The following is a 22,568-nucleotide window of genomic DNA, read 5'->3' as shown; positions in this document are numbered from 1 at the left end:
TCCAAGCTACCCTTGCAGTTAGCAATTCCTCTGGAAAATCTAGCCATTCTGGCATAAAAAGCTATAGCCTGAGATAATCATTCACCAAGAAGCTTCTACCCAAACTGGAGGCACCACCCACAGGAACCAATAAACAGGTTTTTTGTTTGTTTCTTTGTTTGTTTGTTTTTGCAGGCAGTCAGGGTTAAGTGACTTGCCCAGGTTCACACAGCCAACAAGTGTCTGAGGTCAGATTTAAACTCAGGTCCTGCTGACTCCAGGGCCAGCCCTCTATTCACTGTGTTTCCTAGCTGCCCCAAAATAAGCAGTTTCTAAAGGCACAACCTCAGCAAATCAAAACGTGGAAGTGATGGCAAGTATAATGGGAAGTTATAGCTAACTTATTTGCTTTCATATCCCACCCAGAGAAAGTAGAATAGCGCTTTACACATAGTAAGTGATTACTAAGATATGTTTGTTGAATGAAGACTCATCCTCAAACACTTCCCTTATTGTACCCCCTCCACTGTCCTTGACCCCAGTATTTCAGGTAGGGTAGAGTCAGAAGGTCAAATTAAGAACTTAAACTTTTGAATGACCTCCAAAAAAAAGACAAGGACATGGGGCTTAGGAATGGCAAAGGCATAGGACAGCCTCAGGTCTTTTGGAGGGAGGAAAGCAGGGAAGGAAAGGAAGGAAACAATCATTTATTAAATACCTACTATGTGCCAGACACTGGGCTAAACACTTTACAAATATTATCTCATTTCATCTTCAAAACAACCCTGAGAGGTAGATGCTATTATTACTTCCATTTTACAATTGAAAAAAACTAAAGTAGACAGAGGTTAAGTGACTTGCCCATTGTCATACAGCTTGTAAGTGATTTGAACTCTGGTCTTCCTGACTTCAGGCTCAGCGCTCTGTACACTATGGCGCCGCCTAGAGGGAACATGATTGATCTAGAAAGAGGGATCGGTTTGCCAAAAAAATCTTGAACAGGGGATCTAAAGGCAAGGAGATGAAAATATCTTCCTACTCTACTTACCTTCAAAAAAGCCATCTTCATCCATGTTGCCATAGATATAAATATACTCGCCTGCGGTCAGCGGCAGCTCCGCCTCCGGGTTCTCATTGGGACCTTCAAAGGGATTGTAGCTGGTGGTAGTGGTAAGAGAGGATGGGTCACTGAATAAGAAAAGAGGGAGGGGGGCACTACTGCCTCACCCCAGCTTTTTTTCTTCCCCCTCCCCCATTCCTGGCCCCTCCACTCCCTCCTGGATCCTAAGTTTTTCCCCTTAATAAAAAGACAAAGGCAGGGGCAGCTAGGTGGCACAGTGGATAAAGCACCAGTCCTGGATTCAGGAGGACCTGAGTTCAAATTCAGGCTTGACACTTACTAGCTGTGTGACCCTGGGCAAGTCACTTAACCCCAATTGCCCTGCCCCCCCCAAAAAAAAAACAACAAAAAACAAAAAAGACAAAGGCGCGCTCACACACACACACACACAGAGGATCAAGTGCTTTGAGATCAACAAAGGAAAAGCTAAGGTAGGGTCTCTCTACCCAACCTCCAGCCCAACCTGACCTTGCCCCATTTCCAGAGGCACCCCTGCTCGCCCATTCTCGGCATCTTTGCTGGTGGGAAGGGATGATAAGTAGGAGGGAGGTAAGGTGAGGCAGGGTTTGTGGCAAGAAGGATGCTCACCTGTACCGAGCTAGGAAGACCTGGAGCTTGGCACCTCTGAGGATACTCTCAGTCTCTGGAAGGAGGGACACACTGTCTGCCTCCAGCTCTTCCACCTCACTGGCTGTATCCACCTGGAGTGAGGATAGGAAGAAACAGACAGAAAAACCAGATGATTTATAGGGTTCGGTGAAGGCAGAGAAGGGGAATAAACCCAAGGCCAAAGCCTAACTAGTAGTTTTTTGTTTTTTTTCCAGACAACACAAAACCTTTTGTCTCAGTCATTTTAAAACACGCACATCGTATGATTCAAATGGACCCTATGGGGTTTTTTCACCATATCAACAGCTGGAGCCCTCTGGGTCAATCACAGCCCTCTCCAAATTGGGGGAGAGGGAAAGGAATGATCATCCTGGGCCCCCTGGGGCCCTGCTCTCCAGACAATACTTAGCTTGAGTTTTGACCTGCTCCATCATCTTTCCGGCAGAGGGAGCCCTTCCCCAACCAATCAATCGATAAGGATTTATTCAGCGCCTTGTGTTACAGGCACAAAATATAAACAAAGGAAGGCACTTGAGAGATGGGGAGGCACCATAGTGGAGGGAGGAGAAAAGGCAAAAAGGGAGAAACTCATGTAGAAGGCGATGGTGCAGCTAAGTTATGAGGGAGGGGAACTCAGAATTCTAAGAGGCAGACAGGTGGGCAGGTGGATGGGAGTGCCTTACCCAGGCATAGAGGGAGAAGAATAAGGATGGGTGTGCAAAGGTATGTCATGTAGGAAGGATAGCAAAGGCAGTTTGGTTAAATTGTAAAGCACAGGAAGGGGGGGTCATATTTAGCTGGAAATATAGGGTGGATGTAGGTCATGAAGGACTTTAAATATCAAATGGAGGACTTTATATGAGATCCCACAGGGGGAAATGAAGTCATTGTAGTTTGTTGAGCAGGGGAAGGACATTTCAGACTCATGGCTTTAGGACTATCACTTTGGCACTCATGCGGAAGATGGATTAGATTTGAGGAAGGGAGCCCAATGAGTTGGCTGGCGGAATAGTACAGGTGGGGGGGATACAGATCTAGACTGAGCTGGTAGCATGGATATCAAAGGAAATCAATCATATTGAAATAGTTATAAAATATAGTTTAAAAAAAGTTCACAGACCCCAAGTTAAGAAACCATGAAAATAAAAATGTAACTTTGTTCACAGATACCCTGCCCGAGTCTATCCACAGACCCCTTGTGTGTATATGGAGGAAGGGGTAGGTCCAGGGTCCCTAGGTCAAAAACCCTATTTTAAAGAATCTGGCTCAAAGGGGAAAAGGTAGAAGGGAGAGGATGGAGACTGACAAGAGATACAGTGGGAGTTTTATAATATTTCCTGCCCTGTACAATACAAGGCTGGGCGGACCTTGGACAGATTTGGTAAAGCAGGAAGACCAGCCAAGGAAGAAGGGATTTGGGCTAGCCATGACTCCACAATCTCCACCATTATACAATGGGGTGTTACCCCCAGTACCTAACCCTGGCACCAGAATGGTACGTGGGAAACTTTTGTCTTCTACTAAAAGCCCTGAGGGGAAAGGGGTTGTACACTGGGGTGACAAAGGAAGCAGCGATTCAAATGATCTCACAAGATAACAGAAGATGGTGTGAATATACAATCTCCCACAGGAGGGAAGTATAGAGCTCAGAACTATGAGGCCAGAGGCTCAGGTCTCCTCTCTACCCCAGACCTAGCTTTGTACCTACTCTGGTCCTAGAAGCAGGGAAATGCCCCTATACCCATAGCTACTCTTATTAATAGTCTCTCTGCAAGTGTTCCTGGCGCCAAAGTGTCTCCATCCAGTCTAGTCCCCTGAGATCTAAGGGGGTCCCCTAAGGACCAGGGCAAGAAGCAACCTAAGGCAGGGCTACAACCCAACCTCTGAGGACAGGGAGCTATGCTCAGCTCTCATCTCCTATACCCCGAGGAGATAGCTACAGAGTTCCGTTCCCTATCCCTTGCCTGGCCAGACTTTTCTCCAGCCCTCCAACCGTGCAGCAAGGGACAGAATACAGTCTATCCCACAAAGCGCCCCCCACCCCGGAAGAAGTGTGATCACTTCTTCACAGAAATATAGCTAGAATGCCAGGCTCAACTAGCCAGGCTCCACTCCCTCTCCGGAGCACCAAGTCGGAGTGGGGTGAACACTGACCTCTGGCGTAGGACATGACTTGGGGCTGTTGTGAATGGATTCAGAGCGGGAAGAGTTAGAAAGAGATTCTGTCTTCTTGGCAGCCCTTCGTGGGGCCCCAGAGTGAGCGAAAGAAAGCGCATCTGGAGCCTTCAAGGCACCATGCCTGGGAGAGCCTGGCGGGAGGTCCACATCTGGAGGAGAGATAAGAGATTTGAGAAAGGGAAGGAAGGCAGTTGGCAGGCTGCTGTCGCTCCACACCCTGGGGCTCCCATCCAAGAAGGTGGCTCCCACTTCATAGCTCCCCTAAAGAGCCACAAGATGAGCCTGGAGAGCAGAAGATAGCCTCCCCTCCCCACACTTTCCCTTCAGTGTGTGAAGAAGTCTGCATTCACAGCTTCCCTGTGGCCTGAGCACCTATGAGAGATCCCAGGCTGCACATGGGAAGACTCTTCCCTCCCAATCCATTTTCTCCCTCCCATGTTTATTGGGGGAGAGGAAGGAGTGCTGCAGCTCTCCCATGCTGCCTGTTCATCCAATAATTCCCCTTTAACTCCCAGTAGTAACTCTGGGCAAGTTACCAGCCCACACACACTACAATCTCCATAGCTTCTCTGTGCAACGGGGTCCTCATCCCTTCTAGGGCTGTTGTAAGGAAGGCACTTTAACTCTGAAGGAGAGTGACGGGACCTGTGGCTTCATCAGTGTAGGGAACACGAGTGAGGAAATCCCTCTTCCAGTGCAGGTCGGCACCTTCTCTGGAGCGATTGATAGTCGCACAGAGTTGCCTAAAGCACTAGTCTCCCCCAGGGTCAGACAACCATTATGTGTCTAGAGACAGGATTTGAACCCAGGTCTTCTTGGCTTAGAGGCCAGCGCTCTAGCCGCTGTGCCACACAGCCTCGAACTTTCCAGAAATAGGAGATGGGGTAGTTCATACCATGATTCCAGGCCTGTACCTTTGGGGCTGGGCCCCCTGCAGGGCTGTGGAGTGGAGCAGCAGCAAGGAACAGGAGGCAGTTCGGTGCTGCTGGTACCCAGGGTCGAGCTAAGTAGATCCAAGGGGCCTGGGTGCATTCGGAAGGCCTGAAGCTCCTGAGCCAAGAGACTGAAGCGTTCTGTCTGGCTGCGGCACTGCTCCTCCAGCTCCCTCACCCGGGCCTGGGAAGCACAGGTCATGAGCCCCCAGGAGGAATCCCCCCTTCCTTTTCTTCTCTCCTCTCCCCAGAGTTAGGACCACCCCCAAAAAACCACACCATGCCTCAAAGGGTTAAATACTACTTTCCTATTCTCAGGCTCTATTAGACCCTAAATTGGGGTCGATGGCAAGGAATGAGGGCTAGGGGTAGAATTTGGGGACTTTAGACTTTGTTCTTCTCTTAGAATGGTATGCAGAGGTAGGCAATTGGCCCTGGAGTCAGAGAGCCTTGCTTCAAATCCTATCTCTGGTGCTTCCTACCTCTGTGACCTGGAGCACTTAACTAACCTCTCTGGGCCTCAGTGTCCTCATCAGTAAAATGAGGAAGTTAGACTTCACGACCTATAAGATCCTTCCTGGTTTAGACTTTTGATCTTAAGATCTCATGGCACCTCTACTCACAATCCCCATGTCTCTATCCTAGGAAAGGTGATGGTACTTGGCACAAACGTTTATGTACAGTTTGCATAGACCCAGCAAACCTATATTGCTGATTCCAGGACTTTTCCCAAGCAAAATGGGATCACTACCTTCTTCGCAGTTTCTCCCTCATCCCGATCAGTGTCAGTTCTGGATTTTTCTCAGCTCCATTTCTTCTCACCTTCCTACTGTCACTAACCCAAATCCCCTACCACAGAAAGGTTGGGGGGGGAGGAAGATATTGAGGCCTGGGGGGGGGCGGGAATTCCACCTTCAAGATGACTCATAAAGATAATAATAAACCAAACTTCTACTCTTAAGTTTTCCCTAGAAGAGCCACTGGCCTACAGCTTGTAACATAGAATCAAGACCTATAGAACTAGAAGGAATCAGAGAGACCATTTAGTTCAAACTCCTCATTTTATGAGAAAATGGAGAACTAGGTTTAGAACTCAGTCTCCTGACTCCCAGGCCAACACACCTTCCAATGCATAGCACATGCCTCCCAAGCTCTGCCTCCCAGTCCAGGAGTGAGACATCGTTGATAAACTTTCTGACCACCAGAGCTTTAAGAAACAGAATGTCTGGGGTTTAAGTGGTGAGGACAAAGGCTGAGGGAGAATACGGTGGGACTCTTCTCCAGATAGGGAAGAGGGGATCAACAGATTCTATGATGATTTATGTAATCCCAGTGCACCCCTGGCTACTATGATGACCTGTTCTCTGAACCCTGCATGGAAGAGAACATGCTCAAAGTCAGTTTGTAGTGAGTGGTTAGGGCAGGCTTCCAGGGTAAAGTGGGAGCCAGCAGGAGAGAAAAGGGCATACCTGCATGGAATCCAAGGTAGACTGCGGCAGTAAAAGAAAGAGCAGAGGAGAGGTTAGAACCCCTCTGGACCATATGTTTGCTTATTAGCCCCATGGGGCAGGAAGAGAAGGGAGGAGGAGGAAGGAAGGGAAGGGGAAGGGAAAAGGTAGAGGGACCAGCCAGACTGCAATTCCAGGCAGGGCAGCTCCCAGGGCTGAGAGAGCAGCTCCTGAAAGGAAAGGAGATGCCCAGAGGTGAGGGGAGCACCTGTGAGGGGAGGTAGAAGAAACCTAGCCCCGAGGGGAGGCAGCTTCTAGCTGTGAGCCCTCCCCCAAGGCAGCTTTGGACCAACAGGAAAGAGGCAGCCTGGGTGAGGCCACAGTTGGAGCTCTCTCCTCCTGCAGGTGGGAGCCCACATCCATCTCCAGCCCTGAGATGCCTATGGCTCCTCCAGCCTCCCCACTGCCCACATGGGCCTGAGTAACCCTTCTCCCCCTCCCCCTCCCCACATATAACAGACAGTATAGTTCTACTTCTGGTCCCCTGCCTCAAGCCCCAGGGGACAGAAATATTCTTTCCTAGAGTTGATGGTCTGCCTGAGGTTGGGATCCTACCAGGAAGTTCCCATAGTCCTCCCTACCCATACCCTACACTCCCAGCAATGGTCTCTGAGACTCCCATTACCTCCAAGAGCTGCACAGCCCCTTCATGTTCTCTCTTGGCCTGGGCCTGGGCCTGTGGGCAGGAGTCACAGGTTATAGAGGTATTAGGAAACAGAGAGCAAGGGAAAAGGAAGAGAGGGGAAGAATGGAGGGGGGAACCTAAGGGAAAGGAGGCACAAGGTGGTGGAGAGAGGGAATAGGAGAAAAGAGAGGGAGTTGGGAAGGGTGAGGGGAAAAAGAAGGGGGATAGTCTAAAGGAAATCAGGATCACCCACATATCTTCTCTAGGAGATGGAAGGGCCTGGAATCCAATAACCACCTTAGGTCTAGGACCCCAACTTTGCCTATATTAACCCCATCCCCAAGGGTAAGATTCTTCTTGGGAGTCTAGGGTTGGTGCAGAGGGAGAAAATTGCCCTTTCCCCTTTCCTTGATGGGAAAAATACACCAAAGTTCTTTGGCCCAGTCTGACACTATTTCCTTCCCTCCCACCCCATTCTAGCTCTCTCTTTTCTTATTCAGATACCTAGACTCTACCTCATGCCCTCCTTCCTGGGTGGTGATACTTAGCCTAGCTTCAGTCTCCATCACAAAAGTCTCTCTACCTACCTGCTGCAGCCTCAGGACCTCTTCCTGCTTCTCCTGCAAACCTATCCGGGCCTGCTCATGCTCCAACTCCAGTTGCTGCCTCCTCTGGGCCACCTCTCGCATATGCTGAAACACACAGAGCCCCCATAACTGGGTTCATCCCCACTGGCCCCTAGTCCTAGGCTCTATTTTTTAGTTTAACTGAAACAAAATAGATTTTTTTCCCCCAGCACCTTATTTTAAACCTGTGTGAATCTGTTTCAGGTATGTTTCTTTCTTTCTTTCTTTCTTTTTAATTTAGTGAGGCAATTGGGGTTAAGTGACTTGCCCAGGGTCACACAGCTAGTAAGTGTTAAGTGTCTGAGGCCAGATTTGAACTCAGGTATTCCTGACTCCAGGGCCGGTGCTCTATCCACTGCCCAACCTAGCTGCCCCTCAGGTATGTTTCTTAACAGCACATCATTGGATTCTGCTTTCTAATCCAGTCTGCCATCTTCTTCCATTTTATGGGTTAGTTCATCCCATTCACATTCACAGTTCTACTTATTTATCATGCTATTTCTCTCCACCCTATTCTCTTATATGCTCTCTTCTCTAAAGAAGAGCATATCAAGAGAAGAATGTGCTCTGTAACACTGCTCTATTCTTGATATAATCTGCTTTCATGTTTGTGCTCCATCCCTTCATCCATTCATAGCTCCTTACTGTCTTTCTTTTTACTTTAAAAATCTCTTTTTAAAACCCTCTAAATAAGTCCCCCTCTTATTGTTCCCCTCTCCTGTCTCTGTTCTGTTTCTTTGAGTTAACTCTATTATACACCAAACATCATTGTGTGTGTGTGTGTGTGTGTGTGTGTGTGTGTGTGTGTGTATTCTATCCTCCTTTGACCAGTTCAAATAAAAGTGTGGTACTGCTTCCTCCTACTCTGCCATCTCTGCCCGTCCTCAATCCCCCTCAGCCCTATCCCAAGCTTTCTTCCCCCTACAAATAGTCCACCAGCATCCTTCCTCCAATCCCCCAGCTCTCCCCTTCCTACTACCCTCATCCCCTGTGCTTCTGCTCCCTATCATGTTCCCCAGCTTACCTTCAGCAACTGCTCTAGGCTCTCCAGCTTGCTCTGGAGTCCCTGGCTCTTCCGAAGGGCTGAGTCCCTCTCTTCTGTCACCCCCTGGAGCTGGCCCCTCAGTTCTGCATTCTCAGATTCTACCTGGGAGGAGGAGATAGAAAGAACTTGAGCCCTCAGGGGAGCTAGGTATCCAGGGATGGGGGGGAGATCAGGAGCTATCGTCTACATGGGATTCTCTATCACCTGGACTGATCAGAAGAGAAGTAATATCTTCTGTGGCCACCCAACTTTTCCAACACCCCAGCTGCATTTTCCACCCAGGGTCCAACAGCCTAGCTGGGATGGGGGGAGGAATAGAGAGGGAGGGGAAAGATGCTCAGGCCTCCCCAACTCCCTCTTTGTAGGGCTGTACCTCCTCCTTCCCTGAGGCTCTGCCACTGAGCCTAGAGTTCTCCTCCGCCAGCCGGGCATTCTCACTCTGTGCTTTCCGCAGCTGGAGTTCCTAGTAGGAGTGAGGGCATTCTGGGGATCACAGGCCAAAGAACCATGCCCACCTACTGGGTCTTCTAGCCCCCCACCCCAAACACATTTATACTCAAGTCTGCCTACTCTTACTAATAAGTTCTTTGGATCCTACCCTCTCTCCAGCAGAGTCCCTTCTTGCCTTAACTCTCCCTGTTCCCAGTCAGTTCTTCTCCACCCACCACCCACCCCACACCCACTCCCCTGGAAGGCCTGGAAAGAAGGGAACTAAAGTCCAGAAAATCAAAATAAGAAGCAAGACTCAAACCCAGACTTCTGATTCCAAATCCAAAGGTCTAAATTAGGACTGTCCCTAACCCAGAAGCAAGCGGATGGATGAGATCAACTCTTTGGATCCCAATAGGAAATGCTTGTCCCTCTGTGCTGGCTAGGACACACTGCCCTGCCTTGTTGTCCTGCTCACCAACTCCTCACATCGTCTCTGTTTCTTCCTCACTTCGTGCTCAAGGGTCTCCCATTTCTTCCGCTTCTTGCCAAGTTCTAATTCCTGTGGAAATCAGAATTGGGCTTCCATCTGGAAGGATGAGCTCTACTACCAACAATACCCAGAAACCTCCCACCTTGAGCAGGTCTCAGACATCACCCACTTCTCTCTGCTCGCCACTAGCCCTGGCCACCTCTGCTTTGGCTGAACATTCTGAAACATTGAGGTCCTGATCCCACCTTGACCCACTCTCTGCCTTGGTCTATCCTTGTAGATAGTAAGGACAAAGTCCAGGTTAGTGTCCCCATGAGGGTGTAGCACCCACCCGTTGTAAGTCTGGGATTGGTCCTACCTCCTATTACACTGAGTTGGGAAAATATAAAGAAGTGCCCCACTTGAGATGTGGGCTGAGAGCTCAGACTTCTCTCTTGTTAGCAGATTACTTACTAGTATGCTCAGGAAAGATTTTTGATTGTTATTTAGAACTGTGAGTTTTTTTCCCCCACTAAGAATTCCCTCTACTAATACCATCTACTAATTCAGACCAACACCTGCTCTGCCTCTTACAGAGAGTTGCCTGAGTCACTAAGACATTAAATAATTTTCCCAGAGTCACAGAGTCAGCATGAGTCAGAGGCAAGAGCTGAAGCCAGCCATTCCTGATTTTAAGACTGTCCTTCAATCCAATACTCCCATGATGCCTTTCTCTGAAAGAGCCATATCAAAGCGATTGTAGTGACTCTGAGTGGTCCATATGACTATTGGCTTGTCTCAGATGGATCATCGGTCCACAGATCAAGTCTTAAAAAGGTTTATCAGGGGCTACCTAATCCAAATTTTTATTTTACTGAGGGAAATCCATGAGAGCAGTAGAAAAGTTGGCCTCTGAAGGCAACAACTGGACTTTGCTGAAAACTCTAATTGTTCCTCCTATCTTTTTTTTTTTTTTTTTTGGTGAGGCAATTGGGGTAAAGTGACTTGCCCAGGGTCACACAGCTAGTAAGTGTCAAGGATCTGAGGCCAGATTTGAACTCAGGGTGTTCCTCCTATCTTGAAATGAGCGGCCTCCACCTAATTAACCCTAGGCATCACTATCTTATCCTTTAGCTCCTATGAAGACACAATACACAAATTGATGATTTTAGAACCAAGCTTCACCTACAATTAAAGCAATTTTGAAGGAAACTAAGACCAGAAAACAACATCTCAGAGATCTCTTAATTCGGCAAAATAAAATCCACAGTAGAGCTATTATTTGAATAGTTGTTCAACCCTGTCCCACATCCTTTTCCAAACTAAATGTAAATTCTTCTTGAAGATACCCAAGTGCTCTATAGATGATCTTGTATACAGCTAATAAGCACGTAGGGAAGTAACACATTGTCCAGGACAGGTAGATTGTACCTGAAAGAGACAGTCTCTGCCAAGAACTCTTGTCTAGATCTCAACTACAGTAAATGGTGACATTGACATCTATATTTTCTGCAGTCTGAAATAGAATCCGTTTTCTCTCTCGAGCTGATGTTTCTTGTTTTGAGAAGGATGATTTAATGTTTAATGGAGTTTATTTCTTTTCTGCTCTTTGTTGCTATTTCTCATGTTGGGGGTGGACAAGTTCATGTGTGATTTTTGCTTCCTCTCCTTTCTTTCTTCTCTTCCCTTCTCTCTCCCTCCCTCTCTCTCCTCCCCTTCTCTCTCTCCCTGTCTCTCTCTGTGTGTCTCCCCTTCCTCTTCCCCCTCCCTTCAGAGAAGAGCTCAGAAATTATTTTCTCTGTCTTCTCCCTTCTTCCTACCCCCCAACACAGCCTTTCTTTTTCTCAGCATTTTTTCACTTTTTCTAAGACTTAGAAACTCTTGCTGCTTTTTCTCCCCTAATCAGGATTTCCAAAACACATCAGCAAGAATGGGCTAGAGAGACCCTTGGAGATATATGTGTGTGTGTGTGTATGTATATATGTACATGTATGTATATGTGTGTGTACATACATATATATTTTTCTGGCTTTGTCCTCTGTTCTGCTGCTGAGAAACATAATGGTATAGTGGTTAAAGGGGCAGACTCAAAGCCAGGAAGATACAGGTTCCAGTCCAGGCACACTGGCTGTATGACCCTCTTTCCATCACTTAACCTCTCAATGCCCTGGGCAACTGTCTAAAACCTGTATTGGTGGAAGGAATTTCCTCCAACAAGTTCCCTATAACAGTAAAATAACAGGCCCAGTCCTATTATTATCTTCCCCAAGGTACTTTGATAGCCAGGTGTAGCATCTACGTCTATCTTAATATTCTGTTTGTGTGTGTGTGTGTGTGTGTGTGTGTGTGTGTGTGTGTGTGTGTGTGTGTGTGCTCTCTCCCTCTGATGAGTCTTGTTCATCTGCCATGTCTCCATCTTCTTTCAATCTGAGGTCTGCTTCCTTTCCTATTAGAAGCTATTAACATGAAGACGATCTAAGTCTCATTTTGGAGAGCAATGGTTTGCATATGTGTCTAAAACTTCCAAAATAGGATCCATATCTATCTCTATAGACATATAGAGATATAGATATTATTCCCTCAGTCTAATAAATTTGCAGAAGCCTCAGAGCTCTGTTCCTTTGTTCAAGCACTACCTCTGACACATACTGATTGCATGACCTTGACAAATCACCTAATCTGCCAGGGCCCACCCCAGGCAACTCTCATCAGAGACTAGTTGCTGATCTGCTTTAGTAGAGGGAATTTCCTCACCTGGAGTTCCTTATAGCAGGGAAATCACAAGCCCAGTCTCCATAAATAAACACACTCCTGTTTTCAAAGAAAACCTGTGTGAGTTGTGTGTAAGCTATGAAGACTGTTGCCAACATTGAAAGAGTCTAAGGTTGTTAGATGCTTGGAATACAGGTAAAATGGGGTTCTTAACCTGAGGTCCATGGGTAGATTTCAGGAGGTCCATTTCCTCTTTATTTTCACTAACTTGTAACTGATGGTTATCATTTCCTTCAATTATGAATGCAGACAACAAAACATGGTTCTGAGAAGGGGCCCAAAAGCTTCACCAGATTTCCATTGGGGCCATGACACAGAAAAGGTTAAGAATGCCTGGTATAAATGAAACTTAAGTGTCCACAAGAGGAGTCTCCATCATGCTCCCTTTTCTCTCAACTAGTAGCAGCTAGACCTACTTCAGCCAACCCAGCTACTACAGTTGTCTCTTCTATATTGTGACTTTCCCCATCACAATTTTTAGATATCTCGGGTTTCTTTAATAAAAAATTAAATGAGGGGCAGCTAGGTGGCGCAGTGGATAGAGCACCGGCCCTGGAGTCAGGAGTACCTGAGTTCAAATCCGGCCTCAGACACTTAACACTTACTAGCTGTGTGACCCTGGGAAAGTCACTTAATGCCAATTGCCTCACTAAAAAAAAAAAAAAATTAAATGGGAATTTGGGGGGGCGGGGAAGTTTTGTGGAAGCTGCAAATGACACACGAAGACCAGCAGATAACCCTGAATGAGTCTAGAAATTCCAAAATACATAAAATATATGTATAGTATTATATGATTTCAAGATATTTTATCTTTTAATACCATAATAATTCAGACTTGTCTGGTATGAAGGGAGAGCCAAAAGATTTTACACAGAGTTTTCAGATTGCAGGGGGGTACTCACCCCTAACCTCTGCAATGCAGGAGGGATTACTATGTACAGTTGTACTTACCAATTCTATAAGTGTCGAAAGCCCATTTAGAATTTTGGTCATAGCAACTATATGTGGACTTTTATAACAATTTAAGTTTTGCAAAACACTTCCCTCACAACAACCCTGTGGAAATATCATTACCTTATTGTGATATCAGTCTGGAAAGATAGGGGTCAGAGTGTGATGGATTCTAATGTCAAACTGAGGAATGATTTTGTTTTATTACACTAAAGACTCCTTGTGAAGGAGAGTAATGGGGTCAGAACTGAGCTTTAGGAATATCATTTTGGAATCTCATTACCCTCATTTTGCTGGTGAGGAAACTGAGGTTTTGAGAAGCTATGTAATTTGTCCATGCTCACACACGTCATGGGCAGCATTCAAAATCAGATCTCCTAATTGTAGAGTCATCACCTATTCCAATATAACAAGCTGCCCCTCTCAAACAGCATAGGATGTTTGGAGTTAAAGAGAATGTTAAAAATCTTTGAGATGAGGGTAGCTTGGTGGTGCAGTGAATAAAGTACTCCCCCTGGATTCAGTAGGACCTGAGTTGAAATCCGGTCTCAGACATCTGACACTTACTAGCTGTGTGACCTTGAGCAAGTCACTTACCCTCATTGCCCCACCCAAGAAAAAAAAGTCTTAGAGTCTATCCATCTCTTTTATAGATGTGGAAACTGAGGCTTAAGCCACATTGAATAACTTGCCCAAGATGACACAGATAAGTAAGCAATACAGCCCACCTCAAATCTATAGCAGAATTTGAACCTGAATCCTCTGATGCCAACTTCCTGTTGAATTCAGCTTTTTCCTTTTTAGGGGGAAGGGGGAATGGGCAGGGCTGGGGAGAATTAGGGTCTAGACCTAGTAAGGAACTCCTAGTGTGGAAGCTCCCTTCCTGGAACTGATTGACAACTCATAACTTCAAACAAATAAACTATATATTGCCCCCTACCAAAATAATAAATAAATGAACTTGAACCTCACACAACCAGTCTAAAGTATTTGCTACTCTCCTTGATTTTTCCCTTGCTGCTTGATAGGACTGTGTCTCAGGTTAAGTAGAGTAGTGACTTTCTTTACCCACCTCTACCACCAGGTATAGTAAATAACCTAAGACTGGGACCAGAAAATGGCTTTCAGTGCTGGTCCTATTTCTTCAGGCTGGAGTACAGAAAGGAGATGACAAAGACAGGGACAAAGTGGGGCTCGGAGAAGACTCTCCAATGGCCAAGAGCTGAGACTCTCTTGCTGAGATCCTGACAGAATGAAGATACAGTTGTCCCCTTCAGGCCCTGCTCAGATGCCTGTGGGCACCCATGTTTCCATAGCCAAGAAAAAGTTTGAGAGGTCAGGAAAAGGCTCCAGAGTCCATGCTGGAGCCCATGTCATTATGTTGTCACTTAGATAAATAGATAAGCTCTCATGGCCCCTGAGATGTGAAATGATTTTCAAAGATCATACAGTCAATCTGTCAGAAGCAGGACGTAGCACCCATTCTGACAAGTGCCTCTCTAAACTCCCAACCCCAGCTGAGGCAGAACCAAGGAAATACAAAGCCAGAACTCTGTGCCTAAGACCTCAAAAAAAAAATCAACATAACTAGACCTGACACTTGAGTCACCCCCAAAGTTCACAAGGGCCCCACGAAGCTCACCAGTTGCTTGACCCTCTGCTGGCTTCCTGGCTCTGTTAATGAGACCCCCTCCAATAGGCTATCCACGTCATCCTGGGATCTAGCCAAGGGCACTGCCTGCAAATGACCAGAAGAATCTGACCCTTCCTTGCAGAGTAGGTTGGTCCTTTAACCAGCTTTCCCTACCCATTCCCAGCCTGAACCTGAAAGGTTCTGACCAGAGGACACCATTTACAGTTGGAGAAAGGGAAGAAAGGCTGCATCCTCTCCTGGGTTTTAGCCATTACTGGCTGTGTGACCTGCGATGAGGTCCTTGGACCTCCTATTTCCCATCTCTCCTGGGTGGGATGCCTGACTGTCTCCCAGGACAAATGGGAGGCATAAGTGCTTTGAGATCCTAACAAGTACTTTGGGTCCTGAGGGACCATTCTTACTATCCAGGCCACCGTTTCCCATTTTAGCTGTTTCTCCTTGTCCCCGCCCCCTAACCTGTATTAAATAGGATTCTGTCCTCTCCTAAGTGCCCTTCAGCAGACAGCAGAGAATTTGGAGGATGATTTGCCTACTGTTTCAAGGCTGAGGGAGGTAAATCACCCAGACAGCATAGAGAAGGGTCAATGAGTAATAACAGCTAGCATTTATGTAGCATTTTAAGGTTTGCAAGGCACTTTACATATGTTAATTCAGTTGATCCTCACAACAACCCTGACAGGTGGGTGCTATTATTATTATCCCCATTTTACGGATGAGTAAACTGAGGTAGACAGAAGTTAAATGACTTGCTCCCGGGGTCACACAGCTAGTAAGTGACTGAATCAGGATTTGAGTTCAGGTCTTTTCTGTCTTCAAGCCTCACACTCTATCCAAGGCATGGCTAGACCTGCCCACTTTCCGAACCTTGCCTCCCCCCCCCCCCTCCCGCCCCAGTACTACTTCTTTCTGGCCCACCCCACCCCACCTCCCTTCCTGAGTCAGATCTCCCCTCATTCAGGATCACGTCTCTACTTCCCCAGGGAAAAGGTCGGGTCCTAATCAAACTAGGGAAAAGCCACAGATACTGAAATCTGACTCTTGAGTATCTATTCTCTCTTCACCCAGCTTGGTCACCGTGGGGTTAATGATGTACCAAGTCTAACTCAGTAAGAAGAGCGTGAGGGTAAACAGGGCTGGTCTCTTTCTTTTGGGAGCCTGCCACCTCTCCTCCCCTCGGCTCCCACTGGTCCCCAAAGCTTTCGGTCCTATGTCCCTTTCTTGCCCCTCAGCTCCTGTGGGGCACGAGGGCAGGGGAAACCCTCAAGTTTCTAAGGAGAGTAAGAATCTGATTTGGGGCTCGGACCCTCCTCTAGCTCCCTCAGGGTGTCCCTAGCCTCTCCAGCCCATTCCCTTTTCCCATCCCTAGCCCTCTGCCCCACACGCTCCTGACTCTACGGGAGAGCTGGTATTATTGTTCCTGGGAGATGGGCTCCTACCTGGAGCTGGGACTGAGGACAGGATGGGGCACGGGGCGAATGCCCCTCAGGGTACTAGTGCCAAAGATGCCTGGGCAACTGTAGGGAGCCAGGCCACTGGTTGCAGGAGGAAGCGTCCCAGGCAGCGGGCTCAGCCCCGAGAGCGGCTGCCACGGCAACCAGAGGGATTTACTGGGCTATACCACTCAGCTCGGGGGAAGAGGGAGGAGGAAGGAGGACAGAGGCCTGGCTGGTACAATTCAGTTCAGCTGCTGGGAGGTTGGGGATGAATACAGTATCAGCCCCTAGCTACGGCTGGTCGGAGACTCTAGCCTGGGACTTCTCCCCTCCAGGCTTGGGGATAGTGTCCCGGGGACTCACCAGCGCAATTATCTTGGGGTTACTGGGAAGGGGATGATAGAAAAAGAGGATTCAGCTGGAGCAGGGAGCTGCGGGGAATCACAGGACTGGACCTCAGAGAGGCAGGGAAGATGTCAGAGGATGAAAACCAGAGTCCTCTGAGGAAATCCGAGCGGGACATTGTTGATCTTGGGGCATGCTGCTCTGTCCTGCTTTGTAATCCTCCTCCTTTTCCTTAAGGAGGCCTCTGGCCCCTCAGCTGATCTCATCTCTTCATACCTCCCATGTGGGAGGCCGGGGGTACAGGGTGGAGATGGGGGCTGGCAGGATCCTAAGGCTCTCCCCTTCCTCCACCTGGTCCCCCTACCTGAGGAGATGGGGAGCCTTATTGGCACCCCCCAGGATCTGCCCCCTGCTCAGGGTTCTCACCTCCCCAGGGGCGCCAGGGGCAGGGGGCTGCACAATGGTGTCCAGGGAGCTGGGGGATCCCTTCAGGGAGACCCCCTGCAGATTCCTTAGGGCGATCTGCCGCTGCAGCCTCAGAACCTCCTGTTGGGACTCCCGAAGAAGCCGGTCAAAGTCCCACATATTCAGCCATTGGGGGCCCTCCTGCCACACACAGGTCCAGGTACCATCAGGAGAGTGAGCAGACCAGGCCTCAGGCCTTGTCCACCCACCACCCTCCAAACCTTCATTTCTCCTGAGCTCTACTCCAGTTTCCAGATGTCACAGGCCAGAGAGCTCCATACCCTGGGGCTCTGCCCTATTCATCTGACACACCTCCCCGCCGGGGTTTTCATAGCTGTGAACCCCACTCTCCTTTTCACAAGCCATATAAGCCAGAAAAGCTTGGCAGGGGGTTCCAGGATTCTGCCCAGTGAGGTATAGGTGTGTTTATAAGTTCACATCTATACATAGTTCCTCACACACACACACACACACACACACACACACACACACACATATATATATATAATTTGGTCCCAGTCACATACATATATATGTCTGTCTAAAGCTACACTGGCACATTCATATATGGGCATCTGCAAAGCACACTATGCATATATGTATGTTCCTACATCCAGCAAATTTGGTGCTTACCCAACCCCCCCTCCAGGAGTAAAGTTCATTTATCCACCATGGCTCAGGGCCCTCCTTTTCTCCCCTCCGACCTGGGCCATTGCTGGGAGAACCCACTCCCCAGCATTCCCTATCCTCTGCCAGCCAACTTTTACATCTCATTAGCATCTCATCAGCATCCTAATTATAAGGTAGGCCCTGAGTAGGGTTAAGGGAATGAGAGGAAAACTCTTGGTGAAGACAAGAGAGTAAAAGGGATGAAGGACCAGCCAGGGAGTTGGGTCTGCTCTGTGCCCACCCTATCCACACCTACCATACCTGGCCCTCAGAGCTGAGCCGTGCTTGAAGTTCCTGGCACTGCCTCTGCAGGTGAGCGATCTGCTTGTCCTTGGCCAGGAGGGCACTAGCTGTCTCACTGAGGTCACGGGCTCGTTGGCTGGCCAGGGCCTTTCTGGCCAGCTCCAGGCTGGCACCTGGACGGGGCAGGGGAGCATTCACCTGTCCAGGAGCAAGGCACATGGCCAAGAGATTTCTTGTTAGAACCTGACTCTTCTCCCTTCCCCCTGGTGCTTACTATCACCATCACCCCAAAAAAGTCAAGGAAAGGATAGAAGCAATATGAGAACCCAGAATATTCATTTGAGGCAGAGGCCTGCCCCCACCAGCTCTCCCAGAATGAATTCTTATTGGACTGTGTTGTGTGGGCAATAGACACTGCAAACAACTCTTCCCAGAAGGATAGCACTCGAGTTCCGAGTTAAGGGTGAGGAGTTTCCCACATGCTAAGCAGGACTGAAAGAGTTAAAGAAGTAATAACTAAGCCTGGGAATAGCTGGGAAGCTAAAATTGGGCTGCCACATTGATGGGTGCCCCCTCACACAAATACACACACATACCCAGGAGTATTCAGCAGGCCTCGACATCAGAGTCAACCCAAAGGAAAATCCCAGCATCCTATTTCCAAGCCTCATACAGGGGAAGGGATTATCTTTGACCCCTTACTTAGGCCATCCCCCATAGCCCTCAAGCCTCTGAAACTACAGCTTCTTAGATTGTATCATTGTTCCATTTTGCTACTTCTCATTTTCTGGGTTTATCTCATTTCCCCCAACTCCCAATTCCTGTGTTTTCCTGTCAGTCTTCCAGTCCCCAGCGTTAGGACCACTTCTATGACCAGTTTTCCAGCCCTACACTGTCTCATCTGCCCATCCCATAGTCTGTCTTCCAATCCCCCAGCCCCCAGGCCTCTGCTGTCTCATCCTCTCCAACCCCTAGACCTCACCATGAGCAAGTTGGCCTCCTGAAGCTTGTGGGCCCTCTCTTCTAGCCGTTTGGCAATGACTGCCAGTTCTGCATTCTTCCTCTTCAACCTCTTCACCTTCTCCTCTGTCTCAGGGAAGCTGCTCTTTCGCTGAGAGTAGACCCAAGATTGAGTAGAATGGAAAGGTCTCATGGTGTCCAGCCCCACCAACTAGCCCCTACACTAGTCCCCAGGTTTCTGACCTCTAGCCCCAAAGCTCTGTGGGACTTGGAGTCAACAGTTCACCCTCTCTGAGCCTTGGCATTTGAAAGGGGGAAGACACCTCTGTCTCCGAGGGGAGTTGGTGAGGGATAAAGTCAGAACACCCGCCCAGCCCATTTGTGATTCCCCACCACACCCCCAAATACCAGCTCCCACCTTAAAGCCTTCTCCTTCCTCCCCAATGCTGACCCATACTCAGCTTCCTCCAACCTCTCACCAGCTGTTGGTTCTCCTCCTTCAGGATGGCACATCGACGCTGCATTTCACCTAAAGCCCTCAGCAGCTCCATGTTAGGCCTCACCCCACAACCTGAATCCAACCAGGTCTGACATAGGGAGGGAGAAGAGAAGGCATGCAGGCCTCACAGAGATCCTTTCTCCCTGCCGCCCCCCCCCCCAGCAGCAAGGTTACTCCCTATTCCAAACACCACCACCACCTTTTACTTGTTGAGCAAGAGTTCTTAACCTGGGGTCTGTGGATAAATCTCAGGGGGATCTGTGAACTAGGATGGGGGGAAAATGCATCTTTATTTCACTAATCTCCAACTAAAATTCAGCATCTCCTTCAATGATTTCAAAACATTATTGTGAGAAGGGGCACCTAGGCTTTAGCAGATTGCCAGAGGGGTCTGTGACACACAAATGGTTAAGAACTCCTGTCATGGAATCTAAAGAGAGCTGAGGGACTGGGGGGAGGGGGAACTTCTCTCCAAGAACCCTGTCCTTTCAGAGAAGTTCAAAAGGGGAACACACAGGAAAAGGAGGTTTGCCTTAGCATACTCTACCCTCCTGGATCAATGCTGGCACCCTTTGACCCTGGGCCCTTCCTGCCACCTTTCCGGGAAAGCCCAGCTTCAAGACCAAAACTGTGGGAGCTTGGGATGGCCATGGGGACTCTGGCCCCTATCTTGTTCATGGCTCCCTCAATTTCTCTCCATACTGCTAGGATTTTCTATCAACTCTAGCCCTTTCCTCCAACCTCCTGGCTGTTCCCCAGAAGTGATGCCCCCAGTCCCAGACTCTGTGGCCTTCTCTGTCTTCTGTTAGATCTCCCCATCCCCCTCCTGTCTCCCTGTACCCCATCCCCCACAAGACCTACTCCCTCTTAGCTTCCCTCCCACTTTCTTCTCTCTCCCTCCAAGAGCTAAACACCCCTAAGGAGCCTAGAGAATAAGATAGAATGAAGCAGAGGCAGACAGTGCCAGACAGGAAAAGGGTCAGACCCTGAGACAGACTGACATCCAGACAAGGGGACAGGCAGAGATGAGCAGATGGCATCACCTAGTCAAGCACAGAACTAGACTGACAGAGACCCAGAGAGATGGGGCCTAAGGCAGAGAAGGAATGACAGATGCAGAAGCAGGCTCCCAGACAGGGAGGGAGGAGGAGACGCAGTGGGGCTGCAGCTCTGGCAAATGCCATGTGCTGAGATTGAAATGGCATCAGTTAGGGACCCCGAATCCTCACCCTCTCTACTCCCTACATGCCTCTTGAATCCCAGACCCTCCAAACAACCCTCTTACCTGGGGGGAATCTTCAGTCTCCCAACACTGTAGCCTCCTCCTGATGGATCCAGGGCTCTCTGGGAGCTGGGTGACACTAGGGAAGCTGTCAGCTTTGGGCGACACAGCCCCTTCCCCTCCAGATGGAGTGTCCTCCATCTGTCCAGGGCTCCCGGCCTCCACAGGCTCTAGGTTCTCCCCAGGGTCCGGCTCTTCAGCCTCCAAAGCCACCAGGGAATCACCCCACATTGGAGCTGTGCTCCCTGGCACACCCCCTGGGCTCGGGGCCCAGCCAGCCCAGGTGGGCAATGTCTGTGGTTCCATTGCTCCTTACTCCCCTTTCTCCCTTGATGGGGTGAGGGGGCTCAGATCCTCTGTGGCACTGCAGGACCCCAGGGCCAAAGACCAGGGGCATCACCCCCCCAAACGAGGGCACAGCGTAGGGTCATATTGGGCCAGGACCACTTCTCCAATCAGGCTCCTGGCTCCACCACACTCCACGTCCAAGGTCGGCAGCGAGAGAGCTTTCCTGCCTACAAAGACAAGCCGAGCTGCTGGAATTGAAGCTGGGGTTTGCGTGTGAGTGTGCGCCAGTAGCCGTGTGTGAGCGAGAGAGGGTGTCCCTGTGGGGGCAATGTTTGGAGGCCAGAGACGGTTTAACTGAATGAAAGCATGGGTCTCCGTGTGTGTGGGTCAGCGGCAGTAGATGTTGGGGTTGTATATGTGGGAGGGGGTGTCTTTGTGTGTGTGTCTATCTGTGTCTTGTTGGTGTGGATTAGTAAGTGGGTGTCGCTATCGTTAGTTGTGTTTGCAAGTGTGTCGATATCTCTGTATGACAGTGCCCCTAAATACTCGTGTGTCCCCTTCTATGTATGTGGCTCAGAGTCTTTGGGTCTAGCTGGCCATCCATCTGAATGAGCTTCAATCCCTTCTCCACGGCACAGACCAGGCTCTGTTTTGGGCTGGGGGCGGGGGTGTCGCTGGTTGCCTGCCCGGCCCCCTTCTCTCTCCCTGTCTGTCTCTGCTCTGCTCTGTAGCTCTTCTGGGTCCTAAGGAGGCCTGGGACGATGTGCCGCCTGCCTCATAGTCTCTCCCTTAGAAGTTCAGCTCTAAGAAATCCTGGGTTCCCCAACAGCTCACTGTGCCCCAAAGTCCTTGGTATGGAAGAGGGTCCAAGCACTGGGCTGTGCATGGAGATGGGGGGGATAAAGAATGCTCCCCTCCCCCCTCCTCATCAGCCAGCCAATGGAAAGCCAGCTGCTGGTTGCCATGGTGATGGCGCTGCAATGGTAGGCAGGATAGATAGGCAGGGTAGGGGGCTGGGGGACTGGGCAGTCCGCTCCTCCTGGGATCTGCTGCTTAGGACACATACGATACACGTTCACGCTGCTACTTCCAGAGCACACTGAGGGACGGGAGGTGATGGGATGAGGAAGGAAATGCGACCACATACCTATCCCTTCCCTCCTCCCTCCTAGCAAAGAGGTCTGAAAGACAGAAGTGAGAGGGACGGAAAAATGGAAAGAGAGAAGGCAAGAGAGAATGAGGGGAAAGGGAAAAGGAACGAGAGAGAGACAGAGACAGAGAGGAGAGAGAGGGAGGGAGGGAGACGGGGAGAGAGGGAGAGAAAGAGACTGAAAAACAGAAAGACAGAAAGACAAAGGCCGAGAGACTAACAGAGAAATGGAAATAGAAATAGAGAAAGGGAGAAACAGAAATCCCAGCCCCCCTCACAGCTCCTTCTGTCCATGCCCCTCTCTCAATCCCACCCGTTTCTGGGAGCAGGCCCT

At 49.1% G+C, this 22,568-nt stretch overlaps 1 protein-coding gene across 7 annotated transcripts in view; it reads right to left on the bottom strand.

Moving 5' to 3' along the window:
• Window positions 1–21,968, bottom strand: part of TSPOAP1 (TSPO associated protein 1) — a 41,592-nt gene extending 19,624 nt beyond the window's left edge. For 3 of the 7 annotated variants that reach the window (XM_044002034.1, XM_044002038.1, XM_044002037.1), the window contains exons 1-16: window positions 20,800–21,968; window positions 19,495–19,602; window positions 19,038–19,166; window positions 18,074–18,253; window positions 17,105–17,284; window positions 14,889–14,984; window positions 9,530–9,613; window positions 8,996–9,085; window positions 8,602–8,724; window positions 7,539–7,643; window positions 6,952–7,002; window positions 6,288–6,308; window positions 4,801–5,002; window positions 3,863–4,035; window positions 1,688–1,800; window positions 1,028–1,137 (exon numbers count right to left, since the gene is read on the bottom strand). In XM_044002034.1, coding sequence (XP_043857969.1) covers window positions 1,028–1,137; window positions 1,688–1,800; window positions 3,863–4,035; window positions 4,801–5,002; window positions 6,288–6,308; window positions 6,952–7,002; window positions 7,539–7,643; window positions 8,602–8,724; window positions 8,996–9,085; window positions 9,530–9,613; window positions 14,889–14,984; window positions 17,105–17,284; window positions 18,074–18,253; window positions 19,038–19,166; window positions 19,495–19,602; window positions 20,800–21,102 — 2,068 coding nt within the window. In that variant the 5' untranslated portion in view covers window positions 21,103–21,968. Of the gene's footprint in view, window positions 1–1,027; window positions 1,138–1,687; window positions 1,801–3,862; window positions 4,036–4,800; window positions 5,003–6,287; window positions 6,309–6,951; window positions 7,003–7,538; window positions 7,644–8,601; window positions 8,725–8,995; window positions 9,086–9,529; window positions 9,614–14,888; window positions 14,985–16,336; window positions 16,364–17,104; window positions 17,285–18,073; window positions 18,254–19,037; window positions 19,167–19,494; window positions 19,603–20,799 lie in introns of those variants that run through there. The other 4 variants (XM_044002035.1, XM_044002036.1, XM_044002039.1 and 1 more) reach the window with 4 other exon arrangements.
• Window positions 21,969–22,568: the final 600 nt, after the last annotated feature.

Source organism: Dromiciops gliroides, chromosome 4 (assembly GCF_019393635.1).
Source record: "Dromiciops gliroides isolate mDroGli1 chromosome 4, mDroGli1.pri, whole genome shotgun sequence".
Classification (NCBI taxonomy): domain Eukaryota; kingdom Metazoa; phylum Chordata; class Mammalia; order Microbiotheria; family Microbiotheriidae; genus Dromiciops; species Dromiciops gliroides.
Note: the sequence above shows the minus strand (reverse complement) of the source record. Positions and strands in the feature narration are given on the sequence as shown.